The following is a 16,077-nucleotide window of genomic DNA, read 5'->3' as shown; positions in this document are numbered from 1 at the left end:
CCATCCGTTGTCTCATTAGGAGCATGCCCCAATGTTGTCAAGCATACATACAAGCACGTGGGGGCCATACAGACTATGGAGTACCATTTTGAGTTGCTGCAGTGAAATTTCAACAAAATGAACTAGCCTGCATCATTTTTTCACTTTTGATTTTTGGGGTGTCTTTGAATTCAGCCCTCTGTAGGGTGATCATTTTCATTTCTATCAAACGATGTGGCATCCTTTCCTTCCTAACACGTTACTCCTATTTTTTCTACAACTCTGTCCCCTGTGGGACAAAGTACACGTGGTATTTTATCTCCTATTTCTAAGTGCTTTCTAACCCTAGTTTAGGAGGTGTGGCCTTTATGGGAGCAGCCGATCTGACAATGGCTATGAAGGACACACCTGACTCCTATCTGCAGTGTTTCTTGGCTGTCAGCACTTTCCTGAGACGAGCAACAGCAAGAGGAATGCCGAGGGTGGGGGGCGTGTCAGCTTTTCTATTCCTCTTGCCGTTGCTTATCTCAGGAAAGTGCTCACAGCTGAGCCAAGCTGTAGCTATGAGTGGGCTGTCTCCTTCATAGCGGTTGTTGGATCGGCTGTGGCAGGAGCGGAGGGTCGGAGGGTAACAGGTGGGTACTCATAACTAGGATTAGAAAGCACCTAGCAACATTGGACAAAATACTACATGTTCTGGGTCTTTTACTTTTTGAAGTTCACACTTGAGAACTTTCTGGAATTTGGCAGTAGTGGATCAAGCACTGGTAGATCTGGCTGATAATGTAATTAGAGATTATTTAAGTGTTAATATTAAGTAACAAGTCCTTTTAAATACCGCCCAACCCCACCCTTCCCTTGTTTTTTATACTGAGCTTCCAGTAGTCCTGTTGTCAGCCGGTGTCATCAAAGGCTGACCGGTACCCCACCCTCTTCCCTGTCACCCCTCAGAGACAGCGACTCCTGGCTGTAGTCTAAAGCAGCCCATAGATGATTCGGTTTTCCTTCCTTCCACAATGGGTGAAAGGAAGAAAATCACTATCAACATAGTTATTGTTGGTGGGGGAATCCACCCCCCTCAGCGCTATTGTGTTCTGCGGGGGAGGGGGATGTCACAGGGATCTTTCCTGGCCGGCAGTAATCGCATGTAAAAAATCCGACAGGCTGGTTGTACCCATTGATCGACTTGGTTACAATCAGCCTGCCTGTACATGGATTGAATCTCGGCCGGTCCCTGCTGATCCAGCCCAAATTGCGATCCATGTATGGCTGGCTTTACTGTCTATACCCCACCACTAGATGTCCTCAGTCTTCCAGGCTGAATGACATCCACCACTGGGACTGATCCTGTCACTAAAGCAAGCAGAGTATCCAAGCATTGTGTTTGAGATGGTCACTGCAGGGGTCTATCACAGTATCTGCTGCTCAAAGGCATGTAAGGATCTACAGTAAATATTACAAAATCCCTTGCAGTTTGTATGCAATTGTTCTTGGGAGGTTATTTTTTTCTTTTTAGTAAACCAGAAATGGTGTGTTGCTTACCATTAATTCTCCTTTGTTTCCTCCATTTTTTTTCAAGGACAGAAGTGAGCAGCTAATAAAGAACAAGTTTACTGTGTAAGTTTATTTTGCTTATATTTGGCCGTCCCTGGTTCCTCCTTCCCCTCCCCCCCTCATTAACATGCTAATCAAATTTTTTTTCATATAATCGTTCACAATGTCATCACTGGGTCTCTGTGCTTCTCTGCTCCATTGTCTACAATTGTCTGTCTTGTCCGTGGTCCCCTTCAGATCTGAGGGCACACTCCCTTCTCCTGGTAGATGTTTACAATTCAACCTCAAGCTTGTAAAACCTTCAGAGAACTACAAATCCCAGCATGCCAGGATTCTCTCTTTGCAGGGCAAGCTTATCGGCTGGAATAACTGGATCAGCTGAAGTCCTGTGACTGTTCCTGTCCATTACACAGCATTGCTATATCAGTACAGGAGCCATCTTTATATGGAAACCCATTCTGTTCACCGGTATAATTGAGCTCCAATTAAGTTAGCAATCAGGAATAGTTAAGACTTGCTGAAGTACAGTAATTAGCGCTGAGAAAATTGGGGCTTTTTATGGGGAAATTAATTCTCTAAAAAGAGAAGTGGATCTGCCTTTTCTAAAAATACCTTTCCTCCCATAGGAAGAATTACTTTCCAGTCTGACGCCATTAGCACCTTTTTTTTTTTTTTTTTTTTTTTAAAAGCTGCAGACCTCCTTTCACATAAGGCTGATGTCTGTTAGGATTTTAATTGAAAACCTTGGCATTTGGTCATGTGATCTCTGCTAATGGGGAGATCACATGTTTGCATGCTTAGGCTTTGGTTTTGTGAGCAGTACTCGGGGAAAGACTTACTACTAGTGGGGGGGGGGGGGGGGAGTAAGAATGAAGTTCAGCATCAAATAAATATATGAAAAAAGTGTTTATTACACTTAAAGTGGATGTAAACCCCATTCATGAAATCTGACCCGGCACATATATCTGTAGTGTTAACCTATCTCTCTCCAAAGCACTAAGTCCTGTGTCTTTCTGCTGCTCTGTTCCTCTGTTATCAGCATGATAACTTCTGACAAGTTCTCAGACACACGTAAAAAAAGCAGCTGGAAATTTGTGTTGGGGAAGAGACTTGGAGACAGATAAGCAGAGAGCTTGTCTATTCACAGCACAGCTCTGCAAGTTTCTTTGTTCCTTTGCCTATATGGAGGGTCGGGGTGTGCCTTACCTCCAATCAGCTCACACGCAGTATATGCCTAGACTCCACACACAGTGCTGGAACAGGAAGAAAAAATTCTAACAGGATGTTCCCTTTCTAAAGAATATACCGCATCTCACAAAAGTAAGTACACCCCTCACATTTTTGTAAATATGTAATTATATCTTTTCATGTGACAACACTGAAGAATGACACTTTGCTACAATGTAAAGTAGTGAGTGTACAGCTTGTATAACAGTGTAAACTTGCTGTCCCCTCAAAATAACTCAACACACAGCCATTAATGTCTAAACCGCTGGCAACAAAAGTGAGTACACCCCTAAGTAAAAATGACAAAATTGGGCCCAATTAGTCATTTTCCCTACCAGTGTCATGTGACTCGTTAGTGTTACAAGGTCTCAGGTATGAATGGGGAGCAGGTGTGTTAAATTTGGCGTTATCGCTCTCTCTCACTCATACTGGTCACTGGAAGTTTAACATGGCAAAGAACTCTCTGAGGATCTGAAAAAAAAAAGAATTGTTGCTCTACATAAAGATAGCCTAGGCCAGTGTTTCTCAACTCCGGTCCTCAGGGCACTCTAACAGGCCAGATTTTAAGTATTACCTTGGGGAGATGCAGACTAGAATATTGCAATCACTGAGCAGCCAATGGTATCACCTGTGATGTATTTCAGTTTTCTTGCAAACCTGGCCTGTTAGTGTGCCCTGAGGACCGGAGTTGAGAAACCCAGGCCTAGGCTATAAGAAGATTGCCAAGACCCTGAAACTGAGCTGCAGCACGGTGGCCAAGATAATACAGCGGTTTAACAGGACAGATTCCACTCAGAACAGGACTCGCCATGGTCAACCAAAGAAGTTGAGTGCACGTGCTCAGCGTCATATCCAGAGGTTTTCTTTGGGAAATAGACATATGAGTGCTGCCAGCATTGCTGCAGAGGTTGAAGGGGTGAGGGGTCAGCCTGTCAGTGCTTAGACCATACGCCGCACACTGCATCAAATTGGTCTGCATGGCTGTCGTCCCAGAAGGAAGCCTCTTCTAAAGATGATGCACAAGAAAGCTTGAAAACAGTTTGAAGAAAAGCAGACTAAGGACATGGATTACTGGAACCATCTCCTGTGGTCTGATGAGACCAAGATAAACTTATTTGGTTCAGATGGTGTCAAGCATGTGTGGCGGCAAACAGGTGAGGAGTACAAAGACAAGTGTGTCTTGCCTACAGTCAAGCATGGTGGTGGGAGTGTCATGGTCTGGGGCTGCATAAGTGCTGCCAGCACTGGGGTGCTACAGTTCATTGAGGGAACCATGAATGCCAACATGTACTGTGACATACTGAAGCAGAGCATGATCCCTTCCCTTCGGAGACTGGGCCGCAGGGCAGTATTTCAACGTGATAACGACCCCAAACACATCTCCAAGATGACCACTGCCTTGCTAAAGAAGCTGAGGGTAAAGGTGATGGACTGGCCAAGCATGTCTCCAGACCTAAACCCTATTGAGCATCTGTGGGGCATCCTCAAACGGAAGGTGGAGGAGGGCAAGGTCTCTAACATCCACCAGCTCTGTGATGTCATCATGGAGGAATGGAAGAGGACTCCAGGGGCAACCTGTGAAGCTCTGGTGAACTCCATGCCCAAGAGGGTTAGGGCAGTGCTGGAAAATAATGGTGGCCACACAAGATATTGACACTTTGGGCCCAATTTGGACATTTTAACTTAAGGGTGTACTCACTTTTGTTGCCAACGGTTTAGACATTAATGGCTGTGTGTTGGGTTATTTTGAGGGGACAGCAAATTTACACTGTTATACAAGCTGTACACTCACTACTTTACATTGTAGCAAAGTGTCATTTCTTCAGTGTTGTCACATGAAAAGATATAATAAAATATTTACAAAAATGTGAGGGGTGTACTCACTTTTGTGAGATAATGTATAAACCTGAAGACAGCAGATATACATTTAAAACGTATGTAAGGAGATTTGTCTCATGCCTAAGGCTGTTCACTTCACTGGGTATATGTGAGGGTTTACATCCACTTTAAGCAAGTTTTATTGTTGGTGCTTTAGTTTTGTGCTTTATATTTACAGAATGTCTTACACAGAAGCAATAGAAATTCTACGGAAAGCTCCAATCACCTTCCGGTACAGCACAGAGGTGGGTGACACTGAGAAATGTTTGGTGATGCAGACTGGCATAATGTTGGTTTCAAGTCAAAAAGTACTCCCTTTCCACCAAATGTGTAATCTAAATGTTGTCACATAAAGCAGGACTGAAAGAAATCTGAGAAAAGTCCTCAGGCAACTGGGACATCCTGCAATTATGCTCTCAGGCACACTGCAAGCTTTGCTATAGTGTGTGTGTGTGTGTATGTTTATATGTGTATATATATATATATATATATATATATATATATATATGTGTGTGTGTATATATATATATAGTGGGGGAAATAATTTTTTGTTCCCCTGCAGATTTTGTGAGTTTGCCCACTTACAAATAAATGAAGGGTCTATAATTTTTATCATAAGTGTATTTTAACCACTTCAATACCGGGCACTTTCCTCCCTTCCTGCCCAGGCCAATTTTCCCCTTTTAGCGCTGTTGCACTTTGAATGACAATTGCGCGGTCATGCAACATTGTACCTACACCAAATTTATGTCATTTTCCCCCCACACATAGAGCTTTCTTTTGATGGTATTTGATCACCTCTGGGTTTTTTCCTTTTTGCTAAACAAATAAAAAAAGACCGAAAAGTTAAAAAAAAAAACTTTTTTTGTTTGTTATACAATTTTGTAAATAAATAAATTTTTTCCTGCACTGATGAGCACTGATGAGACTGCACTGACAGGCACTGATGGGGTGGCACTGATGGGGCGGCACTGATAGGTAGCACAGATATGCAGCATTGGTGGGCACTGATAGGCAGCACTGCTAGGCACTGATAGGCGGCATTGATGGGCACTGATAGGTGGCACTGACGGGCACTGATAGGTGGCACTGGTGGGCGACACTGAAAGATGGCAATGATGGGCACTTGTGGGCAGCACTGATAGGGAGGGCACTGGCGGGCAGCACTGATGGGGAGGGCAATGGGGGGCTCTCTGAGCCCTGATTGCCATCCCTGGTGGTCATAGTGGGCATCCCTGGGGTCATAGTGGGCATCCCTGGGGTCATAGTGGGCATCCCTGGTGGTTCTAGTGGCATCCCCCCCCCCCCCCCGAGGGTCTGCACTGGTAATCAATGATCTGATTACCAGTGCCGACCCCCCCCCCCCCCCCCTGTCAGGGGAGCCGCCGATCGGCGCTCCTTTACTCGTGCCTGTCAGGCACGAACTAAGGAAAGCCGATCAACGGCTGTTCCTGTTTACTATGTGACCAGCCGTGATTGGACATGGCTGATCACATGGTAAAGAGCTACGTCAGTAGTCTCTTTACCGGGATCGGAGATGCAGGGTGTCAGGCTGACACCTCGCATCACCGATCGCCGCTCGGTTTATTATCATATGACGTCTGGTCAGGATAATAAAACCACATTCCTGCCGTCAATCTGTTATAGGGCGGGCGGGAAGTGGTTAAATGATAGAGACAGAATATCAACCAAAAATCCCCCCTAAAAACGCATGATACAAATGTTATTTAACTCACTTAACTGCAACTCAATTTATAAGTGTTGGATCCCCAACCAACCAACAATAATTCTGGCTCCCACTGACTGGCTGCAGTATGTGCTCATGTGGTACACAAATTATTCCTGTCCAATGTAAAAATGTGCTCTTAATGACAACGCGTTGTGTATACAAGACACCTGTCCACTGAATCTCTTTATTCAATTCAAACCTCACCATCATGGGCAAGACCAAAGAGCTGTCAAAGGACGCCAGGGACAAGATTGTAGACCAGTCAACAAGGCTGGAATGGGCTACAAGACCATCAGCAAGAAGCTTGCTGAGAAGGAGACAACTGTTGGAGCGAATTTTTGCAAATGGAAGAAATACAAAAAAAACATCAATCACCCTCGGTCTACAACTCCATGTAAGATTTTGCCTCATGGGGTAAGAATAATGATGAGAAAAGTGAGGGATCAGCCCAGAACAACACAGGAGGAGATTGTGAATGATCTCAAGGCAGTTGGGACCACAGTCACCAGACAAACCATTGGTAACCCAATACGTCGCCATGGATTAAAATCCTGCAGGGCCTGCAAGGTCCCCTTCTCAAGAAGACACATGTACAGGACTGTCTGAAGTTTGCAAATGATTCAGAGAAGGATTGGGAGAAAGTCCAGTGGTCAGACGAAACCAAAATTGAGCTCTTTGGCATTAACTCGACTCACTGTGTTTGGAGGAAGAAAAATGCTGACTATGACCCTAAGAACACCATCCCTACAGTAAAGCACGGAGGTGGGAACATTATGCTTAATGGCTGTTTCTATGCTAAAGGTACAGGCTGACTTGGCCGCATTGAGAGGCCAATGGATGGGGCCATGTATTGTAAAACTTTGGATGAGAACCTTCTTCCTTCAGCCAGAACACTAAAGATGGGTCGTGGATGGGTCTTACAGAATGACAATGACCCAAAACAATACCGCCAAGGCAAAGAAAGAGTAGCTCAAGAGGAACCCCATTAAGGTCATGGAGTGGCCTAGCTTTTTGCTAAATAATTATACATATGCAGACACTATATATATATATATATATATATATATAGTGTGTGCATATGTATAATTATATATATATAACCATTTAACAAAAAATATTATATACTGTGTGTGTGTGTGTGTATATGTGTATATATATATATATATATATATATATATATATATATATATATATATATATATATATATATATATATATATATATATATATTAGTACCCACCTCAGCGCTAGAAGATTTTGTCCTCTTCATGATCAGGCCATTTTTTGCTATTTGGCACTGCACTACCATAACGTGTAATTACACGGTCATGCAACACTGTACCTAAACTGAATTTATGTAATTTGTTTTTACACAAATACTTTTCATTTGGTCCATTGAGTAGTACAGGACCCATTCTAATAGGAGCGACACAAGTCGCTCCGACTTAGAAAAAGGGTCCTGTACTACTTTGGGGCGACCTCGGAGCGACTTGCATAGACTTCCATTATGTGAAGTCCCTGCAAGTCGCACCGAAGTTGCGGTGCACGCGACTTCACAGGTCGCCCCCCGAAGTCGTGTCGCCTCAGTGTGAACCGGCTCTAAATGAAAAAAGACCAAAAATTAAAAAAAAAAAAAAAAAAAAAATTATTTTTTCTGCTAACAAACATCCAATAAAAAAAATCGAATTTCTTCATAAATTTTCACCATTTGACAAATGGATTCTGCTACATGTCTTTTATAAAAAAAAAAAATCCCAATAAATGTTTGGTTTGTGTGAAAGTTTTAGCTCCTACAAACTATGGTGTATATACTGGAATTTTTTTGTATACTACTAATGACGCCAATCAGCGACTTCTAACAGGACTGCAATACTGCGGTGGTCAATCTGACGAATTGTCACAGGGAGGGAACTGACTGTCACTGACATCACCAGTTACACTAATGCAGTGATCAGTGCTAATAATATGCACTGTCACCGTACTAATGACACTGACTGGAAAGGGGGTAACATCTAGGGGTTAAATGTGTGCCTAAAGTATGTGTAATGTGCGTACAGCGTTTTGCCTTTACTCACTGATCTCCCAGTTTCTCAGGGATGAGAAACTGACCGATCGTTCTCTTCCTACAGAGCTCTGTGTTGTTTACCAAGGTGGGATAAACCTCAAATGAACATATCAAGCAGCGGTAGAGTCAATCCATATATCCTAGATTTTTTGAAACTCTACTACTGAAACCCAATTCTCTAAGCTTCTTAAGTGTCTCAATGTACCACTCGCTGAGCAAAGTAGGGCCACGTTCCAGAAACTCGAACGACTCCTTTGTCATCCCAAAACACATTCGCCATGACTTTCTGCGCTGATCGCTGACTCTTGAACTTCTTAGGCCTTGAGTAAGAAGTGTGACACCATTCTAACCATCTTCTGTGTGGCATTGTGACCACAGTTTAGTTCTACAGCAAGCTCCTGGATTTTGATTCGTCTGTCTACATGAATCAATTAGTCCACTCTCTTATCATTCGTGTTAATGGTTCACAGTTGGTGGTCTCGCACTGCGTGGTTTGGATTCAGTACTGGTTTCCCCTTCTTTAAACAACTTAATTTATCTGTGCACATTGCTCTTGTTGGTGTGTCATCTCTTTATACATTCTGTAGCCTTCTGTGGATGTCTGACAGCCGAAACCTGTCCTTTGTCAAGAACTCAGTTTGGAATCCATTATTAACCTGCAATGAAGTGTTACTATAGAGGAAGAGTTGGGCTCCATTCGCCCTAGCGCGACTCCAAAGTCCCACGACTTCCAGCGCGACCTTGGACCGCAACTTTGTGTGCGACTTTGATCTGACAGTACACTCTCTGGATCAACGTTGCATCAAAAGTTGCATTAAAATAGTGCAGGCTCCTTTTCAAAGTTGCTGCAACTTTGAGTCGCACCGATTTTTAACAGGTGCCATTGAAAAGAATGGACTGTGATTTGGATGTCCAAAATTGCACAAATGTGAATGGCGCCTTACTCTACCAATGTGTGACCTTTGAATGACCTATGTAGATTAAAATAAAGATTACGCCCACTTTTGCAGTTTTTTCAGTACTGCCTGTGTGTGTGTGTGTGTGTGTGTGTGTGTGTATATATATATATATATAATGTGTGTGTATGTGTGTGTGTGTGTATGTATGTATATGTATGTGTGTGTGTATATATATATATATATATATATATATATATATATATATATATATATATATATATATATATATAAAATACAAATATATATATATATATATATATATTTGTATGTATGTATATATGTATATATATATATATATATATATATAGGTATGTATATACACAGTGCCTTGCGAAAGTATTCCCCCCCCCCCCCTTGAACTTTGCGACCTTTTGCCACATTTCAGGCTTCAAACATAAAGATATAAAACTGTAATTTTTTTTGTGAAGAATCAACAACAAGTGGGACACAATCATGAAGTGGAACGGGATTTATTGGATATTTCAAACTTTTTTATCAAATAAAAAACTGAAAAATTGAGCATGCAAAATTATTCAGCCCCCTTACGTTAATACTTTGTAGCGCCACCTTTTGCTGCGATTACAGCTGTAAGTCGCTTGGGGTATGTCTCTATCAGTTTTGCACATTGAGAGACTGAAATTTTTGCCCATTCCTCTTTGCAAAACAGCTCGAGCTCAGTGAGGTTGGATGGAGAGCGTTTGTGAACAGCAGTTTTCAGTTCTTTCCACAGATTCTCGATTGGATTCAGGTCTGGACTTTGACTTGGCCATTCTAACACCTGGATATGTTTATTTGTGAACGATTCCATTGTAGATTTTGCTTTGTTTTGGATCTTTGTCTTGTTGGAAGACAAATCTCCGTCCCAGTCTCAGGTCTTTTGCAGACTCCATCAGGTTTTCTTCCAGAATGGTCCTGTATTTGGCTCCATCCATCTTCCCATCAATTTTAACCATCTTCCCTGTCCCTGCTGAAGAAAAGCAGGCCCAAACCATGATGCTGCCACCACCATGTTTGACAGTGGGGATGGTGTGTTCAGGGTGATGAACTGTGTTGCTTTTACGCCAAACATAACGTTTTGCATTGTTGCCAAAAAGTTTGATTTTTGGTTTCATCTGACCAGAGCACCTTCTTCCACATGTTTGGTGTGTCTCCCAGGTGGCTTGTGGCAAACTTTAAACGACACTTTTTATGGATATCTTTAAGAAATGGATTTCTTCTTGCCACTTTTCCATAAAGGCCAGATTTGTGCAGTATACGACTGATTGTTGTCCTATGGACAGAGTCTCCCACCTCAGCTGTAGATCTCTGCAGTTCATCCAGAGTGATCATGGGCCTCTTGGCTGCATCTCTGATCAGTCTTCTCCTTGTATGAGCTGAAAGTTTAGAGGGACGGCCAGGTCTTCGTAGATTTGCAGTGGTCTGATACTCCTTCCATTTCAATATTATCGTTTGCACAGTGCTCCTTGGGATGTTTAAAGCTTGGGAAATCTTTTTGTATCCAAATCAGGCTTTAAACTTCTCCACAACAGTATCTCGGACCTGCCTGGTGTGTTCCTTGTTCTTCACGATGCTCTCTGCGCTTTAAACTGACCTCTGAGAGAGAGAGAGAGAGAGAGAGAGAGAGAGAGAGACTGACTTGCATGAAATGCACATTTGAGATCTCCCCAGAGAGGCTCAATGATATTGAGGTCAGGAGACTGGGATGGCCACTCCAGAACTTTCACTTTATTCTGCTGAAGCCAATGACAAGTGGACTTGGCATTGTGTTTAGGATCATTATCATGTTGGAATGTCCAAGTACGTCCCATGTGCAGCTTCCAGGCTGATGAATGCAAAATTTCCTCCAGTATTTTTTGATCACATACTGCATTCATCTTACCATCAATTCTGACCAAATTTCCTGTGCCTTTGTAGCTCACACATCCACAAAACATCAGCGATCCACCTCTGTGTTTCACAGTAGGAATGGTGGACCTTTCATCATAGGCCTTGCTGACTCCTCTCCACATGTAGCGTTTATGGTTGTGGCCAAAAAGCTCATTTTTGGTCTCATCACTCCAAATGACTTTGTGCCAGAAGGTTTGAGGCTCGTCTCTGTGCTGTTTGGTGTATTGTAAGAGGGATACTTTGTGGCATTTGCGTAGTAATGGCTTTCTTCTGGTGACTCGACCATGCAGCCCATCTTTCTTCAAGTGTCTCCTTATTGGGCATCTTGAAACAGCCACACCACGTTTTCAGAGAGTCCTGTATTTCACCTGAACTTTATTTGTGAGTTTTTCTTTGCATCCCGAACAATTTTCCTGGCAGTTGTGGCTGCAATTTTAGTTGGTCTCCCTGACCGTGGTTTGGTTTCAACAGAACCCCTCATTTTCCCCTTGTTGGTTAGAGTTTGAACACTGCTGATTGGCATTCTCAATTCCTTGGATATCCTTTTTTTTTTTTTATCCCTTTCATGTTTTATACAGTTCAACTACCTTTTCCCGCAGATCCTTTGATAATTATTTTGCTTTCCCCATGACTCAGAATCCAGAAACATCAGTGCAGCACTGGATGAAAGATGCAAGTTTGATCGTATTCATAGGGCATGGGGACCCAAGTCATCTGACCCCACAAAGCCAAGGGATGTGCTCTGCCGCCCCCATCATTATTCCCTGAAAGAGAAGATCCTCCGCTGGGCATGGGAGGCTGGGACAGTAAATTACCTAGGCTCAGCGGTGAAAATTTTACCAGATATCTCCAAGGCTACTCTTCAGAGGCGCTCGATACTCCGTCCCATCTTAGACCTTGCTCGGCAAGGAGGATGCACTTACAAATGGGGGTATCCGTTATCACTTACCATTAGGAGAGACCGTCAGAGCTACACGCTGCGAACACCAGGAAATCTACCCGATCTGTTTGCTTTCTTGGAAGTGGATGCCGTTCCAGTGCAGGACTGGCTTACCTTCGTCCCAGGGCCGATTGCTGGTCGGGTACATCTAGATCCTAAGGTCGGCAAGTATCGGCAAAGTCACAGACCAAGAAGAGGTTCGCGTACTCCACGCCTGGAGGTGACATCGGTGGTTTGAAGGAACACAGTCAAGGTTACTACCCCCCTCTAAACCCGGTGCGGCTCCCCCATGTCTCCCCCATGGCTATATGGTTTCTATTGTTACTGCTAGCCGCTAACATGCTGAGTTGAAGTTGGATCATCCCGCTCTGTCCTCTCCCAACTCCGATCTTAGACGGCTGTTGTATACATATGATAAGTGACCACCTATCGGTCTAATATTCCTTTGTCCTGGAAAAGTGAATGGTGAAAGGGGTCAATGCTGAATATCAGACCACTACCACCAAGCTGATGGAGGGAACATATTGGTGTTTTTTTTTTGGACCAACCATCAGAACCCGACCTGACATGATGTGACATTGTGCCAACCCCCTCCTATCAGTGAGAGTAATGAACTGCTGATGGCGCTTTCGTCCTACAATCCCTTTTTTTTTTTTTTTTTTTCCTTAATCAGCGGATAAAAAGGGGACATTAGGGAGACTTTGGAGGTGGCACAGTGCACATAGGTGCAGTGGGATGGGGTGGTGCATATGGGGTAGGGGGGTGCGCTGTTTGGTTGTAGGGACTTGGCTTTTAGACTTGGATGTCCTAGATCACACCCAGTTCTATACACTACTAAATAATATACTAGGTTTTTTTTTTTTTTTTTTTTTTGGGGTCCCGTCTAAGTAGTATACTTGGGGGGTCTGCTATGGGGGGAATTAGCTCTCCCAAGGCTGATATTGAAGTCGTGGCTTGGGAATAACGGAGGCCCGTGGAGTGTAGTATGGAGTGTAGTATGGGGGCACTGGGGTGACTGGGTGGTGGTACTGGGAATATTCGGGATATGTATATTTTTTTTGTTTTCTCTTCCTTTTTTCCTCTTCCTTGTTGGATCATTTATATTGTGCTGGCTTGTTTATGATATTTAGTGATGATATTTAAGTTGTTATTGCTGGGTGCGGGGTTCTCCCCCCCCCTTTTTTTTTTTGGGGGGGGAGAGGGTGGCGGGAGGGGCATCCCCACTGGGGATCTGGTTCCTTCTTTTTTTTATCCTTCCACACTCCCATTGAACATTACGTGCGTTGCCTGGGCAGGGTTGACAACGTACGTTTTTCAACAATTTGGTTGTTTTTCTATTACTTTTCCACGGGTTTTGGTCCGGTGTTGTTGTTGTTTTTTTTTTTTTCTTTCTCTTTCTTCCTCTTTTCTCCCCTATTTTTTTTTTTTTTTTTCTCTTTCCCCACGCTATGGATGACCTACAGTTAGTTTCTTTAAATGCAAGTGGCCTAAACACACCAGAAAAACGTAGTCTATTGCTTTACAACCTGCATCGTTTAGGCACTCATGTAGCATTTATACAAGAAACTCATTTTCGGACTGATAGACTGCCTATTCTGCGGAATAGATATTTTCCTTATGCTTATCATTCGACCTTTGCTGATTCCAAGTCTAGAGCGGTTTCCATCCTAATTTCTAGTCGTTTGCCGTGGGCACTCCGTGAGACTCTTTTAGACCCAGAGGGGCGTTATGTATTTGTTAAGGGCACGATCGGAGACGTGTTGGTTACCTTGGCATCGATCTACGCAACAAATACAGGCCAGGATACGTTCCTTTCAAGGGTATTGGAGGCCCTTTCCGATTTTTCGGAGGGCCAATTAGTGCTGGGCGGGGGGACCTTAATGTCCCATTGGTGCCGTCTGTTGACTCTTCTACAGGATCATCATCAGTCCCTTCCAGGGTGAATAAAAGAATTGCTCAAGCACTTCATCGGGCTCAACTTATCGATGCTTGGCGACTACAACATTCAGGCGAGAGGGACTATACGTTTTTTTCGCCCCCTCATGGGTCCTATTCTAGGATCGATCTTTTCCTGGTCCCTCACGCCCAGTTGCATGCAGTCCGTACATCATCTATTGGTTCTATTACCTGGTCGGACCATGCATCGGTCTTGTTAACTTATACACTCTCGGAGGTTCAAGCTTCTAAATCTATGTTTTGGAAGCTCAATGAAAGCCTGCTGCAGGATTCTTGTGTCTTGGCAGAGGTCAAGAGGGAACTCTGTACCTACTTTGAGCTGAACAACCTCCCGGACTGTAATCCAGGGGTCCTCTGGGAAGCTCATAAGTCGGTGATACGGGGCGTCCTCATTAAGCATGGTGCAAGATTAAAACGTGAAAGATCAGCTCAAATATCATCCCTGTTGGATAATCTGCATAGACTGGAAGCTAGACATAAACATGCCCCTACGCCTGCGATAATGGAGGAATTGCATATTACTATTTTAGACTGCAGTTATCTAAAGCGAAGGCCTCTCTACAGCGCTGCCAGCGAGTTTTCTTTGAGGCCGCAGATAAGTGTGGGAAAACACTTGCTAGGGCAGTGCGAGACCTTCAGGGGTCTAACTACATACCACATGTCATGTCCTCTATGGGACGTAAACTTACCTTACCCAAACAGATTGTCCAAACTTTCGGGGATTTCTATGCTTCATTATATAACCTCAAACTACCTGTTTTGCCAGAATCCAAGATGGTGGAGTATATTACTTTTTCCCAGATGCCTAGTCTTACAGGAGAGGTCGTGGAGATGTTGGAGGAACCAATTACTCACATAGAAGTGGAGCAGGCCATTGCCTCCACCAAGCCAGGGAAAGCTCCAGGACCTGATGGTCTCATGTTAGCTTACTATAAGACACTGTTTACCATCTTAAGCCCTCATTTAATACGGCTTTTTAATTCAGTAGGAGAGGGCTCTCCATTCCAGATTGATACGCTTCGGGCGCATATTACCCTTCTCCCCAAGGAAGGAAAAGATCCCTCCGCCTGCGGTAGTTATACACCAATTTCCCTCCTCAACTTAGACCTTACATTTTTCACCAAGATTTTGGCATCTCGGTTGAGTGGACATATATCATCTTTGGTCCACCTTGACCAGGTGGGCTTTGTCCCTAAGAGGGAGGCCAGGGATAATACTGTCAAAGTACTTAATTTGATTCAAGCAGCAAGTGCCAGAGATACCCCGAGTGTCTTTCTCAGTACGGATGCTAAGAAAGCATTAGACCGCGTGAACTGGCGGTTTAGGTTTCTGTTACTACGGCACATCGCCTAGGGGATACTATGCTTAATAGGATCAAGTCGGTATATACTGACCCGTGCGCGCAAGTGAAGGCAAACGGTATATTATCTGATAAATTTGCAATCTGGAATGGTACAAGGCAGGGGTGTCCCCTGTCACCTCTTTTGTTTGCCCTTACTTTGGAACCTTTTCTCAGCAGGGTCCACCAAAACCCTGACATAGGAGGGATTCGTGTAGGACTGGGTCATTATAAAGTCTCGGTTTATGCCGATGATGTGCTTTTTTCAATCTCTAACCCAGTGGTGTCCTTACCGAATCTGATGAGAGAATTCAATCTGTATGGTACACTGTCCAATTTAAAAATCAATTTTGGGAAGTCGGAGGCGATGGGGGTTTGGTTGCCCATGGCTACGACAAAAATTTTGAAGACTAGCTTTGGATTGCGGTGGACGGATAATGAAGTTCAATACCTAGGTACTTTGATACCCCCGGATTCTTCAAAAGTATACTCTCTTAACTTCCCCCCTCTTGTGACCCGGACCCGGCTGTTACTGGATAAATGGGTGAGGGGAACACACTCCTG

General features: G+C 43.7%; 1 protein-coding gene across 2 annotated transcripts in view; it reads left to right on the top strand.

Moving 5' to 3' along the window:
- NARS2 (asparaginyl-tRNA synthetase 2, mitochondrial) overlaps nt 1–16,077 on the top strand; it is a 178,679-nt gene that overhangs the window by 57,337 nt on the left and 105,265 nt on the right. For both annotated transcript variants that reach the window (XM_082245293.1, XM_082245292.1), the window contains exons 9-10: nt 1,559–1,596; nt 4,817–4,883. In XM_082245293.1, coding sequence (XP_082101419.1) covers nt 1,559–1,596; nt 4,817–4,883 — 105 coding nt within the window. The remainder of the gene's footprint in view (nt 1–1,558; nt 1,597–4,816; nt 4,884–16,077) is intronic.

This window comes from Pelophylax lessonae (genome assembly GCF_965119305.1).
Source record: "Pelophylax lessonae genome assembly, chromosome: 2".
Lineage (NCBI taxonomy): Eukaryota > Metazoa > Chordata > Amphibia > Anura > Ranidae > Pelophylax > Pelophylax lessonae.
Note: the sequence above shows the minus strand (reverse complement) of the source record. Positions and strands in the feature narration are given on the sequence as shown.